The 17,111-nt window shown below is 41.4% G+C and overlaps 1 protein-coding gene and 1 non-coding gene across 9 annotated transcripts in view; one reads left to right on the top strand and one right to left on the bottom strand.

Annotated features, from left to right (window-relative positions):
- NR2C2 (nuclear receptor subfamily 2 group C member 2) overlaps positions 1-11,711 on the bottom strand; it is a 32,792-nt gene extending 21,081 nt beyond the window's left edge. For 3 of the 8 annotated variants that reach the window (XM_014269233.3, XM_026795353.2, XM_026795351.2), the window contains exons 1-4: positions 11,573-11,711; positions 8,388-8,471; positions 1,871-1,981; positions 843-1,043 (exon numbers count right to left, since the gene is read on the bottom strand). In XM_014269233.3, the coding sequence (XP_014124708.1) occupies positions 843-1,043; positions 1,871-1,981; positions 8,388-8,447 (372 nt within the window). In that variant the 5' untranslated portion in view covers positions 8,448-8,471; positions 11,573-11,711. Of the gene's footprint in view, positions 1-842; positions 1,044-1,870; positions 1,982-7,059; positions 7,160-8,387; positions 8,472-11,239; positions 11,374-11,572 lie in introns of those variants that run through there. The other 5 variants (XM_014269234.3, XM_074550248.1, XM_026795349.2 and 2 more) reach the window with 5 other exon arrangements.
- Positions 11,712-11,837: 126 nt separating this feature from the next.
- Positions 11,838-12,770, top strand: LOC106629543 (uncharacterized). The gene is made up of 2 exons (XR_003381120.2): positions 11,838-11,970; positions 12,082-12,770. It is a non-coding gene; the product is annotated as an uncharacterized LOC106629543 (transcript).
- Positions 12,771-17,111: the final 4,341 nt, after the last annotated feature.

The raw sequence follows: 17,111 nt of genomic DNA, 5'->3' as shown, positions 1-17,111 counted from the left end.
TTCAGATGCTGTTCCCATCTATCTCTTCTCTAGCTATTAGGGATGTGTGGTTCAGAGAGGATAGCCTGGAGCTCAGGTCTATAACAGTCTAGCTTCCAAAGGCCTTGGATTCCAAAACTTCTGTTCTGAACATTCAATTTAACCAAGAAAAATATAAAAACCCAACCCCTCTGTAATGTCAGATATCCTATTTATCATGGAAAATGAATTTTAGAAGACTTTTAATAACATTTTAAAAATATTTATGTAAAAGTTACTCTTCTTCCTGTAAAATATTCTCTATTGTAACACTAACAAGAGAGACCAGGCACATTCTCATTTGTTTTATTCTTTTTTTTAAGACTGCTAGGAAGAAATCTGAAATTTCATGAGAGATAGATTATTGTTACATCATTGGCTTGCCAAAGCTTCTGTTCGTGTAGATTATGCTCAAGACCCACAAAAAAACATAAGAGCTTTATTGCAATGTCTTGATACTGAATGTGAAGTATGAACTCATGTAAATTTGCTCAGGTGAGTTGTATCTCTGTATATGAGTGAATCTTAGACTAAGAAATCCTGGCACTTCTCACAAGCACTATCTTAAGGATTCCCGTATGTCTTTGGAACCTGAATGAGAACACATGATGAGGGATGATAAATGCAATGGAATACATGAGGTAGGTGAAGACTGAAGGACTTGTGACTGAACAATAAAGCCTAAAATCAGTATGTCTGATCCATGTCATGAGAAAACTACTGCAATTTAGACTTAATTTAGAAACAAAAGAAACAAACAAAAAAACAACACCCCCCCCCCCCCGCAAAAATATTACATGGTTTATCTAAATTACTGTATTTACCTGAATTCTGCCTGGCACAATGTTGTCTGTGGTGGTAAAGATAAGCTGCTTGGCATTAGATGTCTCAGGTGCTGCCAGGATCACCTTTCCTGCACCAGTTCCATCTGGACTAGCTAAAATGAACTGTTGCTTTGGAGACACAGCTGAATCCACTGCTGTCACTATTTGAATTTTCTGACCTGTTTGCTGATCTGTCACAATCTGTAAAACATTGAAGAAATTAGTGACCACAGTAAATTTTGTTTTAAAACCTTTCATTACATCTCAGAATTATATCAGTGGAAAATTATAAAGAAGCTCTCTCAAAGTTTTCTTCATAAATATCACTAGGGAGATGTTCCCCAGTTAACATTTACCAATATATTTTACATCAGATGTTACTCCCTAAAGTTATCATCAAAAGATGGAATCAGGCAGCTTTATTGTTTCACATGCCAATTTTCAAGATTCTGTTATGATGGAACGTTTCTATTTCTGATACACTTGTCTGGTAGCATGATCTCTATTTTGCCTGGTAGAGTAACCGTATCAATATGCACTAGAATTTCATTAAAATTTACTAAGTCCTATGTAATTTGTCATTGAATACATTCTGATACATTAATGACATCTTTTTATTATCTCCCAGTAACAAAGTTCCACCGTGCAGCATTCCCAAAGGCCAACTTCATGCTAAATAGATCAATCTCCTACTGGCTCCTAAGTAAGTGGAAGAGGAATCCACTTGGAGACAATCTCAGATATCTGTTGACAATATCTCACCCTTTGGTGTGGCCAGGGCTCTGGAGATTTGCTTGTGCAGGCAACGTTCAACCTGTGTTAATACTCTTCACTGCCTATTATATACCGCCATCTAGTCAGCACCAATACTGAGGGAAAAAGAATTTTAATTTTCACTAAAAATTACCTAATCTCACAAGACTTGAAGGAAGTATTCCATAGTCTTTAGCATGCTTTTGTATAAAGCTAAGTAGGAGGAGAAGAAAAATAGAAAATTTATGAGAGTTGGTTAATTATTGGATTTTTACCTGAATGCGTTGTGGTGAAGCTACAGAGGAGTCTGTGGAAATTATCTGGATACGCTGAGAAGGGCTGGTCATCACTGGAGATTCAGATAACGAAGTCTGAACAGTCGGCACCTGTAAATAACATACAGAAATTTAATTCAGTGTTAAGGTATTGAACACTTTTTAAAATACCTATATTTATAAAAGATCAGATAGCCCTATAGTTTAGAATCTAAATTTACTGGAAAGGTTACAGTCATTTAACCAACTTGGATTGGCTTTCAATGAATTATCAGAATATTTTTCTTTTTCTGGAAATGGAGTGAACCTGACAAAACCAAACCACCACTACCACCACACACTGCTCAAGTGAATCACTAGGTAAGTACTGTACGATTCTTTAGCTTACTGAAATGCAGAAATACTTTTTTGAACTTTCAAGTATACACTTGTCTCATTTTTTTCTTCTGTAAGTAAAATGTTAAGTAGTTCCCCTTTTAATAATTTCAAAGTACTTTTGAATGACAGAGATTAATTTTCACACTGCTTCTGAATACTATTGTTTTTTGTCCTATTCCATACCTTTCTAGACACCAAACTATAATGCAAATTTAGTTCTGAATACTTAGTGCGAAAAACATCCCTTGCAAAGCCGTTTTCAGAGCAAAAATGTTAAATGTTGAATTAAACATAGATGACAACATTTAGATTGGATATTGGGAAGAACTTCTTCCCTGGGAGGGTGGTGAGGCCCTGGTAGAGGGTGCCTAGAGTGGCTGCCCCTGGATCCCTGGAAGTGTCCAAGGCTATACTGGACAGGGCTTGGAGAAATCTGGGATAGTGGAAGGTGTCGCATCCAACCCAAACCATTCTGTCAACCTGGTATCTGCATTAACATGTCCAATACTAGGATGGTCACAAGTTGTTTTTATCAAATCCTAAACAATCTTGGAGTTATATCAAAATTTTTACAGCTGGACAACAGGACAGTTTCAATTTTAGCTTGCTTTGAAAAATCTTTGTTTAATATACAGAAAAGTTAATTTATGACATAAAGAAAAACCAGTTTGGATAGCAAGGAACATGAACTGCAGTCCCTTTGGGGAAGCAGAGGTATTAAAATACACAAGACTTAATGAAATCATACTATTCACTCCCCTATTGCCTACACCATAAGTAGTTCCGCATACTATAAAAGTGTAATCTAAATTAAACATACAATCTTTAATACAGGTCACAAAAATTGCACACTAAATGAGGAAAACAGACAGGAGAGATGTAGAAATAAGAGGTGTGTTCTAATTATTGCATGATCCAAAGTTTTCAGCAGCAGAAAACAAGATACCTATGTGAGAAAAAAAGACTCTCAAAAATCCAGACTCTTAAAGGACACATTTAATTGATGATCTTGTCTTCCATGCCGAATTATTAACAAGGCTGTGTGCCCTTTAAAAGATCTAAATTAGAGCAAGAGGGTCTTTTAAAACTGTTTTACAATTGTTCAGCTGTAGAATCCTTAGCCTTTCATTGATCCATCTTCAGACCTTACACCACAATGTACTGCAGACAGCCTAGAGAAAAAGAATAGTCTATTCTTCTGTATTGTTCAAGGAGAAAGATAGCCAAGACAGACATAAGGTACCTGCATGGAAATTCTTTAAACATTTTGGAATTGAACAGCCACGTTGTTTTCTGGGTTTACAATGTATGTTTAACCTGAACCCCATGTGGCACAACTTGAAGCGATTTCTTTTTGTCCCCCACCTGACCCCACCCTCCTGTCAGGGAGTTGTCGAGATTGAAAAGGTCCCCCCTGAGCCTTCTTTTCTCCAGGCCTAACAAACCCAGCTACCTCAGCCACCCCTCAGTGACTGACTCTCCAGACCCTTTTCCAGCTCCTTTGCTCTTTTCTGGACACACTTCAGCCCCTCAACGTCTTTCTTGCGCAGCAGGGCCCAGAACTGACCCCAGGATTTGAGATGTGGCATCACCAGTGGCCAGTACTGAGCAACAGCCACTACCCTGGTCCTGCAGGCCATGCTGCTCTTGATCCAAGGCAGGATGCCACTGGTCTTCTTGCGTGACCTGGGCACACCCACCTCACATTCAGCCACTGTCGACCAGCACCTGCAGGTACTTTCCTGTTGAGTGGCTTTCCAGCCACCCTGCCCAAAGCCTGGAGTGCTGTGTGGGGTTGTGGTGACCCAACAGCAGGACCCATGGCCTTGTTGAACCTCACACTGTTGGCCTTGGCCTCAGTCCCCTCATCCAGGTCATCCATAAAAATATTAAAGAGAACTGGGCCCAAAACAGCCCTAAGGAACCCCACTGGTGACTGAAGAATGGATGTGGCACCACTCCCCACCACTCTCAGGCCCCAGTCACCCAGCCAGTTCTTAACCCCATGACGATGCACCTGTCCAAGTCCTGGGCCACAGCCTCCCTTGGACAGTGTTGTGAGACAGTATCAGAGGCTTTGCTGAAGTACAGGTAGGCACAATCACACCCTTTACTTCATCCACGAGGTGGGTCACCTCATCATAAAACAAGATCAGGCTGGTCAGGCAGGACCTGCCTTTCCTAAATGCACGCTAGCTGGGCCTGATCCCCAGGTCTTGTGAGTCCCATGTGATCTCACTTGGAAAAATAATTTAAAATTAGCAAAATTGAAAGGAAAATCCATCAGATTTCCCATAGAGCATCTTTAGCTCTAAAAATTCATTCCACAACAAAACATTTTTATGAGGCTGCAGTGAAAGCTGAGAAATGGATGAAAACAAAAAATATTTTTAAGATTTTCAAAAGTTAAATTTGTTAAAGTTATGGTACATGAAATTTTGAGAAAGTGACCATCTACTTGACAAGTTGTACAACAATAAACTTATTAACAACAATAAACAACAAAATCCAGTGGACTTCCACTAGAAAAGTTTCTGCAGCAAATAAATAATTTACTTGTCTAAATAGCATTAGTATTTTCTTCTAATTTCAAGGATTCCACAGCACAGAAATATGCTCACTATTGAAATGAAGCACTTTACTTGACAGAAAACACAATCATCTATTGTACATCTCTCTAAAAATAGTATCCATACATAATTACCTACGGGAGTGTATTTACAGCAGGGGTACACAGTAAATGTTAGGTCAACTAACTGTGATCTAGCGTAGAAGAAAGTATTATTTGTGTCTAGAATATAACTGCTATTGCTCTCAAACCAGTAAGTACCACTAGCAATAATTTCATATGCTGAAGTTTATAGAAATTAATAATGATTTGCCTTAAGTGACACAGAAAATCTGTACAGAGCTCAAGAAATACAAAGACACACTTAAACACATATGCACCTACCTTTTTCATCATTAAACTAAAAACAAGTATTTGGCAATTAGGTGCATTTTGAAGGCTGGCAAAATCAAATTTGGTTTCTTCTGTTTAAATTACTAATATTTTTTCTCTTTTTAAACATAAATATATATAATTGTATATTTACCTTATATTTTCTACTTTTTCAGTTTCTAAATTTTAGTTGAAATCATATTAAACTTCCAGTAGATGGGTGTATATACATAAAATATATGTGTATATATAAAATCAGTAGTTTGAAGTTAAGTTTCTCCAAGCATTTAATTATTTTATGTCATTAGAAATAAATAAGGTTTCTTCATAGGCATATAGTTGTGTTTATACAGTAATTGACTGATTTACCCATCATGTACATATGCATCTATGTGTGTTTGTACGAGCATATGTACATATATAATAAATATTTGTCCTGACTAACCAAATTTTCCGTACTTTCTGTAGCTTATTTCCCCCTCCGACACTGATTATAAAAACAACATTTGAGAAATAAATTGAAGGAATAATCCATTGGCCACATAGGTAGAAATTTTTAAAGCCTCTAATCTTTTCTAACTTAAGCAGAAAAACATTTTCTACACGCACTCCAGTAAAGGCCAAAGTAATTGTATTGGTTGAATACATTATGTGTAAACCAATTTCAGGCTGAATAATTTCTATTCTCTTTCCTATATTAATTAAAGCATAATTTAGCAATCACAGACCAAATATTTTTAACTGCACCCATAAAACAACTAAAGAATTTAAATGAAAGATATGGTACCAAGTTTTACACCTGCAACTCAAATCAAATCACAAAGATTTATTTTTCCATAGATATTTTTCCTAATGAGTAGCTTTAGCTATTAAATTAATAATAGGCTTTTACCAAAAATGTATATCCAAATATATTTCTTTGACAGTTGTAAGACACATCTAAAAAGGAGTTTCAGAGGAGAAACTGCTGAAATTCCCTCCAAATCCCCTAGCTGCTCTCTGTTCTTCAGTTTCATGAACTGTAAGTAATGGCAACTTCAAACACTAAAAATGGAACTCTCATCCAGTCTGTTCAGAAATGCACAATTGGAAAAAAAATTAAACAAGCGACACTATATAAAGCACAAGGAAGCAAAAGCCGTGAAATCATTTGAAACCATTACAAGAACAATTTTTAAAAGTCCTAAAAATAGAATAAGTACAAAAATACATGCAACACTGGAGCACACTCAGCAACTTCTGTGAAACATTCCATTTTATGAAAAAACTGATGAACTATTGCTCAAGAAAGAGAAACAATGAAGCCTACTTGCATGACAGTCTGGTTTGGTGCTTGGCATCACAGCTTTCAATAAACCCATGCCACTGCATATGTGGCAGTTATGTTGAAAAAGTGATGGGGATATAGGTAAAGCTACTAATATTTGCATTAGGTTATTCCAGTTGCGACTTGTCTCTCACAGTTCATAACCTAGAATTCAGTGCATTGTCAATAACCCTCTTCTTCCATTTAATTTTCATTGACAAAAAATATCATATTCCAAAAGTGTCTAAGTTTTTAAAGCCAGTGCCAAGTTTGATTTTCTTTAAAATATGGTGAGTACAAATATAGAATTTTAGCATATTTAAAGAAAACTAGCTATGTATTTACCTGTATTAAAAACTGAGAAGACAAATAGCAGGCAGTCAGCCATTCATAAAGAAATTATTCAATATTAACATGGTCATAGTATTAATGAATTCCTAATGAGATAATGCTGCTTACAACTGGTTTTCCATGAACAGTTTTCATGGTGTTACGCAGTGGACAGGCATATTATTTAAGCAGCAGCTGAATACTACAAAGAGATGGAACCCTCTATTTACCCACCGGCCACGAAGAAATCACAGAGCTTCTTACACTCTTGAGATGGAGCGATCTCTCCAGTGGCAAGATACAACCATCACACTATGTTACCACGGTGCATTTCCTGCACGAGGAATTACAGATGTCACATATTTTATGTGCTTTAGATGTTATACCAATATAGTATAAAGTTTTCCATTACAGGTTTCTCTTTCCAAATATATTTGGAAGTGTTTTTAAAAAAATGCAGCTTGCCAAATTCATACCTGGTACAGAAAACTAGAGTGAAAAATCTCTTGCTGGTTTTCACTGTGAAACTTAAGAAGTTTTTTGAAACTATTCCAAGATGTTAATTTCAGGACACTCACTAGGCCATTTTGTTAAAAAGAATGAAATTTCTTTTTTAAAAATGTACTTCTAAGTACGGAATCTCAAATCAACTTCTAAAACCAAAATTAAACTTATATTTTCTTCTTTTATAGGATTTCTTGAAATAAAAATATTTTTAATATACATGTGTAATCTTAGATCATTAGGTGAAAGAAAACTCCACACTAATGTCTGAAAAGTGGCCTTATCTCTCAGCCCATTTGCCCTTTATTGTTTATTAAATCCCTTAATTATGTAACTATATGAAAAATCACAGTTAAGTTCAAGGATGCTAAACCAAATAATTTTTATCAGACAAAAGATCTTGCTTATTTTTTGACTGAAGTTTGCATAGTGAGGGAGATAAATTATTTTCTATGGCCATGAAGACTTGCAGTTTGTGTTTATGAGCTGATTTAAACTTTTTAGCTGTTGAGCATCCAAGCTTCAGAATATGTATCTAGACATCACTTAGTCAATATCACTTTAAGAAGGTTTTGTGCTTTTTTTCTTTAAAGTGTGGGCACAATATATAAAAACTGATTTAAGTTAACCACTTTGCTGTAAATTCAGAATGGCGCATAAGTAAAACAGGTAACTTCGAACACTGTGGTGGATCTAGATTACAATTCCAATTAGGTGCAGAAGCTTTCCATGTCCCAAAAGGTCAATGTAATGATCAAATGACAAGAAATTTTGTTATATTAATTTTTTAAACAATTCATAATACAGACAAGTTTCTCTATAGCTCATGTTGAAGTTTCTACTTACAGTCTTAATATGGGGGCCACAGAACAAAGTAGGGTGAACAAAACATGTTCCAGTTGGACTGTTTTCATGCTTGTCCCCAAGTGTAAAGCAGCACTTTTCTTTAAAGATCTTCTGTTCTGTTTATGCTTAATTGTAAACAGCAGGGACTCCCTAATAAGTTTTTAATTTCAAAATCTCATATACCAACTGTTGTGATATCATCTGTCACTCACCTCAGCCACCTGCTGAGTCTCCACTACCTGCTGAGCCAGCACCTCCATATTGGTTGCCATGGTGAAACAAGACCATTAGAGAACCTGTTTGGAAAGATGCCAGCAACCTCCATCAGGCACAAAAGTTTGGGTTTTTTCTTACTATTAAAGCTCGCTCTGCTATGACTTTTTGAAAATCTACAACTCTGCTTGAAATATCTGGCAAATAAGAGAAGGTGCCATTGACGTGTGTGTGTGCGCATACATACATACATACACATAAACATATATGGGACATGCATACTATTCAAACTGCTGAAGTACAGTTATTCTTTTACTTAATTAAGCCTCTAATATACTCTTTCCAGTCCACTGTTTAAGCTGTAAAGAAGAGATGTTAATTTCATAAATGAGAAAGGACTAATTTCAAAGTCAAGTTCTAATGCAGCTTGCAGAATTCATAGATCTCAAAAGGCACTTTCCTCAGCTCAGGCAGGAGAAACCTTGCCATTAAACTGCTTCTACCCCGCATGCTGAACCAGGGAGCAGCAAACTAAGAATGCTGCTTGGCATTTAATTGAGTCATTCCATCAAACCACCACGTTCATCCATATTCTTAAGAGTAATCTTACACAATAAGGGAAATAAAAGTTTCATCTAAAATGTATCTTCCATTATTTAGGCTATTTCTTTATTATAATGTGATGCTGCAGAGTCATTTCATCCTATTCCAAGTAACTCCACCTTCAACTTCAGGGTTTAGAAAAAAAAATACAAAGAAATCAAAGACAAAGAAACAATAAAAAACCACTTTCAATATATTTTTAATTATCATTATTATGGATGTATTTCTTCCAATGTAAATTTAATTAAGATTTATAATTAATACATTCAGTTTTTAATTGTGACTTGCTAATTATAGGGCTAGACTTCAGATTCTGATTCAGGCGTAGGTAATAAAAAGGCATTTCTGGATGCTGGCTTGTTTGATGTTTCATTGGAAACTTCTGTTTAAAATTGCAAAGCAGTCATTTAATATAAAATTTAAAAATACAGCACACAATAGCAACACAGGTAGCAGAAAAACGTATGCATGTTTCTCTAGCATCCATTCAAATGTAACTGCTACAAAGCTAACATTGTTAAATATGTCAGAATTCATTAAATTAAATGAATTCACTTATATTGTGACAAATGTGAAAGTAATTTTGTATATGTCAAGTATAGATTATTTGTAACAATGGATAATCAAACTTGAGACATCCCCATGAAAATTGTATTTATGCTAGGTTCTCCTACAGCTCATCATTATTTTATTGAAGTGTTGACTTGATTAAGACTATGAACCATTTCCACCATACTCAGCTTATGGATGGTTTCTCAGTTGTTCAATGGTTCCTATTCAGTGTTTCCTCTTATTTTTTTTATGTTCAGCAAGAAGCACAAGAAGTATAATCATATGCTTATAAATGTGCTATTTTCTCAGCGCTTTATGATGACAGAAGCCCTTCAGATAGAGATACTTTGTTCATAATAGTAGCTTTCTGAGACACAAAACCCAAGTGTTTGCTATAGAATGAGTCTGACAGATTTGCTGTTGTTGGTGCTATCACCAAGGCTTTTTGTACTTTCGACCTTCACAAAAGAACCTTAAGCTGAGGCTATCTGATCAAATCCAGCTGAAGCACAGAGACCATACACAGCCATGCCAAGCTTTTTAATGGTGTCAACTTCCAGAAGGCAAAATCAGCTTCCTGGGAAAAGCCCCGAGCAACGGTTTGTAAGGCAACCACAACAAAACCTCCCAAATCAACACAAGAGGTGAAATTTAAAACCTAGGAAGAGGCACCAGGAAATTATTTTCAGCGTAACAGGGTGGCAGCCAGCTCAGTATACGCTGTCCAAAACACAGTGTAGAATCAGTAATCTTTCCCTAAGCTGCAGTGAAACCTCAGAAGCAAGTCATAAATTCAGCTTGAGAGGTTGTAATGGTATGGCCCTACTGACAAAACATGGCAAAAGGCCGAATTCAAACTTATTGAAATTTTTCCTTTGTCTTAATGAAACGAGGTTCTTTACGCTGTGAGCTCGACTCGGCTACACCGAGCGGCCTGCAGCAGGCTGCCATCGGCAGGACGGGCGGGGAGCCCGGACAGGGCCCAGCCCTGTCGGCAGTCTCCGGCACATTGTCCCGGCGGCAGGACCCGACCCACACCCGGACACGGCCGACCGAGCGGAACACCGCGAGCGGCGCCGGCAGCGCGCCGGGCCTGCCGCGTCGCCATTGGCTACGCCGCGCACGCCGCCCGTGCCCATTGGCTGCGCCGCGCCCCGTCCGCTGCTGAAGGGCCTTCGGCAACTCCCCGCCGCGTGACGCCGAGACACGCCCCCGGCCCGCCCCCAGGCCCGACCAATGACCTCACGACAGACGCAGCGCTCCCCCGCAGATCGCCCATTGGCCGAGCCACCCGCTTGTAATAGTGGCGGTACCGCCCCTCGAGCAGAGGGAAAGCCCCCCGGGGATTCATTGAGCACAAGATGGCGGCGCTGGCCGCCCGCCAGAGCCCAGGCGGGGCTCCTGCCGCCGCCATTAGGCCCCTTCCCCTCCCCTCCGGTACAGCCTTGTGTCCGCCTAGAGGAGGCCCAGGCATGGCAGTGAGGAAGCGGCCGGTAAGATGGCGGCGGTTTCAGCCCCGTATGCAAAGTACCCGCCGCCCCCTCCCCTCCGCCCTCCCGGTGGCAAAGGTAAAAGGGTCGGGTTCAAGCCGCCGCCTCCGCCCGCTCAGACTCCATCTTCTGCCTCTCTGGGTGTCCCGCGCTCATCATCGCCGCGACCATCGCCCTACACCCCTTGGACAGCAGACTTTGCTCACCGCGATCGGACCAGCTCCGACCTCAGCCGGCCCACGCTGCAACCAGCGGCTCCGGCACGGGACTGCCCCGCCGATCAACCCAGCACGCCACAATGGTCGTTTCCTCTCTCTCCAGGAGCTGTAGACCAGGCCAGACCACGGCCGGTGCTCGCTTACCAGACAAATACCGGAGCCGTGCAATCCCCCTCCCCTAAACCCACCGTCACCCCACCCCTCCCCTCGCGGGGGTGTCCAGAGTAGGGCCCTCTGCCGCCTCCCCGCGCCCCCTCCCTCGTCCTGGCCCCCACGAGACAAACCCAGCAGGCCGCTTCAATTTTAAAAAATGTTTTTTACCTCAGGAATGGGCGCCAAAGGTGCAGTGGCGGTGACCCGACCGGGCCCGGGCAGGCCGGTGCCCAGCAGCGGCCCTCCCTCCCCCCGCGGGGGCTGCAAGGGGCTGTGGGGCCCGCGGAGGGGAGGGGGCCGGGACTGTGTTGGGGTCGGGCGTGTTTTGTTGTGTGTGCCGTGCCCTGTGACAGGTCAGAGTTCGTGACCCCACCGCCGCCGCCCGGTAGCGCGTCCCCGCTTCCTCTTCCAGCGCCAGCCCGGCCGCGGCCCCTCCATCCCCCGCGGGGCGGGGCCGGCGGCGGGGAGGGGCTACCGGGCTACCTGGGCCTCCCGGGCCCTGCACCGCTCCGGCCGCGCCGCGGAAGTGCCGGCGGGAACCTGGCCTCCGGGGCAGCGAGGGGAAGGTACGTTCACCGCCTTTGTCCCTCTCACTCGGGAGGCTCTTCAGGAGCCGGAAGCCCGAGGTTGCGGGCTGGCGGTTGCTGTCCAGTGCGCTGATGGTATTGATGTTCCAGGTGTATCTCAGTTCTCGCGGAGGATGCAGTCAAAGGTGGGCTCACAATTGAGCAAGCTCTCACAAACGCCGCCGCCAGACTGTTGAGTTTTTATTTAATTTTGTAAAGTCAATGTCATTGATTAGGGCTCTTATGGCAAAGCTGGCTGTGAGTGAGGTATGTTGTGCCTTCACAACATACAACAAATAGGCATGACACAAGTTTGGGTGTAGCTGAGGTGGTTTAAGAGTTTACCACCTTTCAATTCTTGTCTTCTTACACGCTATCGGATGTTCACTCCCTGTCATAACTAGCTATCCTTAACCTACTCATATCAAAATGTTCTTAATGCTTCTAGTAGGTTTCCCTTGACTCTAATAATTTTTACAGAAGCTAATTTAAGGAACAGTTAGATGAATAAGATAACACCTGAAAGAAAACATATGGAAGAGAGAGCAGTTAAATGCAACAATCACAGAAACAAGAGGTGCTATTGACTATTGAGTATGTATGTTTTGTTTTTTTTTTTTAATTTTTCTTTGGAAGGTTGTTTGTAGTTTTTTTTCTTAGAACTGACTCCTTGGGGTAAAGGTGTGATTAATGTACTAGACCTACAAATTACATCCTTACTTTTACAGACCAGAAATTAGTAAAGCATGTGATGTGCAGATATGTTTGCAGTACACAAATAAAGGAAAATGTTTCAAAAATGTCTTGGGTGTTTATTGCTGTAATGTTAAATACATGAAGAAATGTCAAATTCTCAAAATATGGACGTGCATACCTTTAGAAGCAGATATTTCTTTTAACTTCATAAAATATACATCAAAGTGTGACCAAATGAAAGGAAAAATGGAAAATGCTAAAGCCAAATATGAATGGCTGCTTTCCCCCCTGAGTGTTTCCTAATGGGCAAGTTGAGGAAAGGTTTAGAAGGCAGGAGGATTTGTCTCCTCCATCTTCCTTGTTTCTGCCAGGAGAAAGCTTTGCAGCAGTTTTACTCTGAGCTCTGGTGGAGAGCAATCATGCTTGCTGTACGGCTCCACCACACAAACTAAGGTTAAGGAAAGCTGCATTAACATTGTGACAAATTTCACTGTGGTTTTTGCAACAATTTCAACGAAGTGTAGAACAACAGTGTATGCCCTTGTTTAATAAGCAAGATTGTATTAGATAATGCTGAAATTTGCTAAATTTATATGCACAGAAATATAAAGGAGTGTTAGTGAAAACTGCTTTTTGGCCTTAGCTATGACTGGACGAAATTAATAGAAGATGCCAGAGGTGGAAAACATCAAAGAACACTGAGATTACAAGTCAAGGTTAATAACTAGACTGGCAGCAAAGAAAATAATTATATCTGTCTACCACACAGTGGTGAGCTTACTGTGGATTGCAGCCACAGGATAACCCAGTCACTCATTTTCCCCTCCTCTTCTATAGCAGGATGGGGAGAAAATGACATGAAAAAGCTCATAGGTTGAAATAAAGACAGAGTGATCACTTAACAATTACTGTAATGGGCAAAGCAGACCTGGGGGAAATGTATCTAACTACTGAAATAAACAGGGCCAAGAGACTTCTTCTCCTTTTTAATGCCTTTATTAAAAGTGATCAGCTCAGGATTGGGCGACCCGGTACGGCTGCAGTCCCCGTCGCGTCTCCCAGGGCGACTCAGAGGAGGAGGATATGCGCAGCTCTGTCCACCAGGGGCAGAGCCGGGGATCCGGTCCTCGTGGGGGCCCTTAGGGCGTGATGTCCCCATCAGATCTTGCTCCTTTCACCTTCTCAGCTCGCTGGTCCCGGCGTTGGGACGACTCTGTGCTCAGGGCGAGAGGGACTCCGCATCTCTGCAGGCTCAGCACTTGGCTCCTCATGTCCAGACACCACTTTAGTCTCTCAATTCTTATTTGGCTCGTTGTTTTTGGGGTTTTCTCGTTGCATTTTGAGTCGTGGTCCCGCAAAGCATTCTGGACTTTGGAGTCACTTTGCATAACCCCCCCCCACCCTCTCAGGTGTCTTCCCTCTGCCGGAAGAGAGCACAGCCTCAGGGAAGGGCCATCTACCCCACCCAGCCAGGCCTTTTACTAATACAAAAGAGGAGATAAGCTTCAACGACCTGTGATTACAATAACAAAGCACTAAGAACCCTGGCAGAGACAGATCTGGCTGCGTCTCTGTAACTCTTTCTCACAAAAAAAAATATTAACCGAATTTTTGTTCATAACACTACCAGTTAAAACGGATGTGGATGGTGACAAAGCCTAAAATTAACGTACCACCTTCTCTAGCCGCCACTTTCTGCCAAGTGTAGTTTCACTCCCTCTCCCATCCAGCCCTCAGGATATGGGCGATTCCAGCCGGCATACATCAGCTCCTGCTTGCCCTTCTGCTCCTCACGGAAGGCTCCTGTCCTCATCCCGCAGTCCTGCCCCCGAGCGAGAGCTGCACCGAGGGCCGCCCTCCTCAGGACCGCTCTCTTGACGGGACAACGGGCTGCTCTCCTCAGGGCTGCTCTCCCCAGGACCGCTCTCTTGACGGGACAACGGGCTGGCTACTCTCCTCAAGGCCGCCCTCGTGACGGGACAACGGTCTGCTCTCCCCAGGGTCACTCTCCTGACGGGACAACGGGCTGCTCTTCCCAGGGCTGTTCCCCTCAGGGCTGCTCTCCTCAAGGCCGCCCTCGTGACGGGACAACGGACTGCTCTCCCCAGGGCTGTTCCCCTCAGGGCTGCTCTCCTCAAGGCCGCCCTCGTGACGGGACAACGGACTGCTCTCCCCAGGGCTGTTCCCCTCAGGGCTGCTCTCCTCAAGGCTGCTCCCCTGACGGGACAACGGGCTACCTTCCTGACGGAGCACGGGCTAGCCCGAGGAGGCCTCTCCTCGGGCCGCAATTCCTGCCCGGAAAGAGCGAACTGCTCCCAGCCTTAGCTGAGAAAGGATTGTGGTTGTGGTCAGTTTCAAACGCACCTGCTGATAACAAGGACGTTTTAGCTCCTCCCATTAAATAGGATAGTTGCCTCAGAAGAAAAAATGAGGCAGCTACAAAGCTGCCAGGCAAAAAGAGAAGGGAAGAGACCCTGCGGAAATTGTTTCCTGCCCAGGAGAATGGACTAAATTCCCTATGGAACAGAGGTAAGATGTGCGTCCTTCCAGGGAGGGAAAGAGGCTGTAGGCGTGGAAGGAGAGGACCTCTACAGTGAACGTGTGGGCTGCAAGAGGCCAAAGCTCTCTCTCTGGCCATGGTGGTGGCAGTAAAAGTACATAATGGACTAAGAGGGATTAAAACTTGGTGTGTGCCATGTAGTATAAAATATAAATAGGGTTTGAGGTTATTCATGTGTTTTGAATGTTTGGGATAGACAGTACTGTAGAGCTCGGTTGTTTGGGGTTTTTATTAAGTTCTCATTTCAGTTGTTTAAAATTTTCTGGGAACTTTCAAGCTAAATTGTCAGAGCAGAACCAATACTTAGTATAAAAGAAATCAACAATTACAAGTGACTGACAAAGTTTTAACAGAACTGTTTGGTCTTGTTAATACCACTTTCAATTTAAGTCTCTCATTTAAGTGTTAGCAGATGATTTTTAAAGTGTGAGTCCTTATGCCTTTCATTTGGGTTTGTGCGTGGCTGGGCCGTGTAGAAGGAAGCTGGTGACCTTCAACAAGTGGGAGGTTTGCCCTCATTTCTCCATGTTTGTCTCTGAGTAAAAGTGAGTTTGCTGTCCGGTGTAGGTTTTGTTGATTGCAGAAAAATATTACTACATAAAATCATTAAGGCTGGGGAAGACCTCCATGATCATCAAGTTTTACCTTTGACCTCATGCCACAATTCCCTGGAGTCTAGAAACTTTCTTGTCAAAATTTGATGAAAAGTGGTGTCACAGTGTTACCCAGGCTGAAGAATCACACTGCTTTTAATACACAGAAGCTTGTATGTTATGATACTAAGTTATTTGTGGAGTTAGACTAGTGTTTTTTCCCTTAATATTTAAAGGAATACCTTTTCCCCTCACTGAATATTGTCTCCTTCTTTCACCTTCCCAAGCAGTTATATTCACTTAATGTTGTTACAGCCAGCATAGTTTTTACTGCTTTTGTATCAAAGCAGCATGCAAATAGGAAAGCCTGGTTGGTATTCATAGCTGTGTGGTAAAAGCTGCAGAGAACCAGCTCAGGAAGGGTAGCAGTCCAAGGTCTTGACCAGCAGTGCTTGAGTAAGCGGTATAGCCTCTTGTCATGTTGGTATTCTCTATCTCCAAATGACTTGTACTTTGATTTGAAGAAGAATTTAATAACTTTTAAGATTTAAGATTTTTTACTAGGCATATACCATAAAATAGGTCTAAATATTATTTGCAGATATTAACTAATAACCTTAATGTTTTTAAATAAATCAATTAACAAACAGAAGAATTCTGAAACAAGAAATGGCAGAAGCTTGATCCCAGGTGTTGGCTGAGCAGCTCGTACATTGTGACTTAGTACTAAATTTTTTATCGTATTTGTGAAGATATGGAACAAAATTTTGTTTTAAAGGAGTAATATTAGCTTAAATTAATAAGAAAAAGCTGTGTAAGTAAATGTCAGGTAGTAAACTGAGTATACACCCCTATTTTAATGTGTTAGCATTTTCTAAAAGGTGATTACTGAATAACTCTGAAATGAAAATTTCTGTCTCAGGTGCTTATTAGCTTTTCTCAAAATCAGTTAACAGTAGGACTGAAATTGTGAGGACATTTTCTTTTTTTTCCTCTTTATGCTGCATTGAGACTATTTGTATCTGTAACTGAAGTCAAGATGAAGTAAAGTAGGTGGGCTTTACAGAAGGTAAATCAGTGTGATTGAAACATGTCATCATATCAATTAGGTATAAATCCTGTTTCTACCAGAAGGCCTCCAGTACCATCTTCAGATTTGATGTTTTTTCTTATTTGTCAGAGAACCGTTTAATAGGCAAGTGTCTGTTAACAGTAACTGAAACTGCAAAGCTGGAATTAAAGAAGGTAATAATCGTGTAAAGGAAAGGCCTGTAGAACTGCAGTTATGTTTT

The sequence above is a fragment of the Zonotrichia albicollis genome, chromosome 12, assembly GCF_047830755.1.
Source record: "Zonotrichia albicollis isolate bZonAlb1 chromosome 12, bZonAlb1.hap1, whole genome shotgun sequence".
In the NCBI taxonomy this organism is placed as follows: Eukaryota; Metazoa; Chordata; class Aves; order Passeriformes; family Passerellidae; genus Zonotrichia; species Zonotrichia albicollis.
The sequence above is the reverse complement of the archived record's forward strand: the minus strand, read 5'-3'. Positions and strand labels throughout refer to the sequence as shown.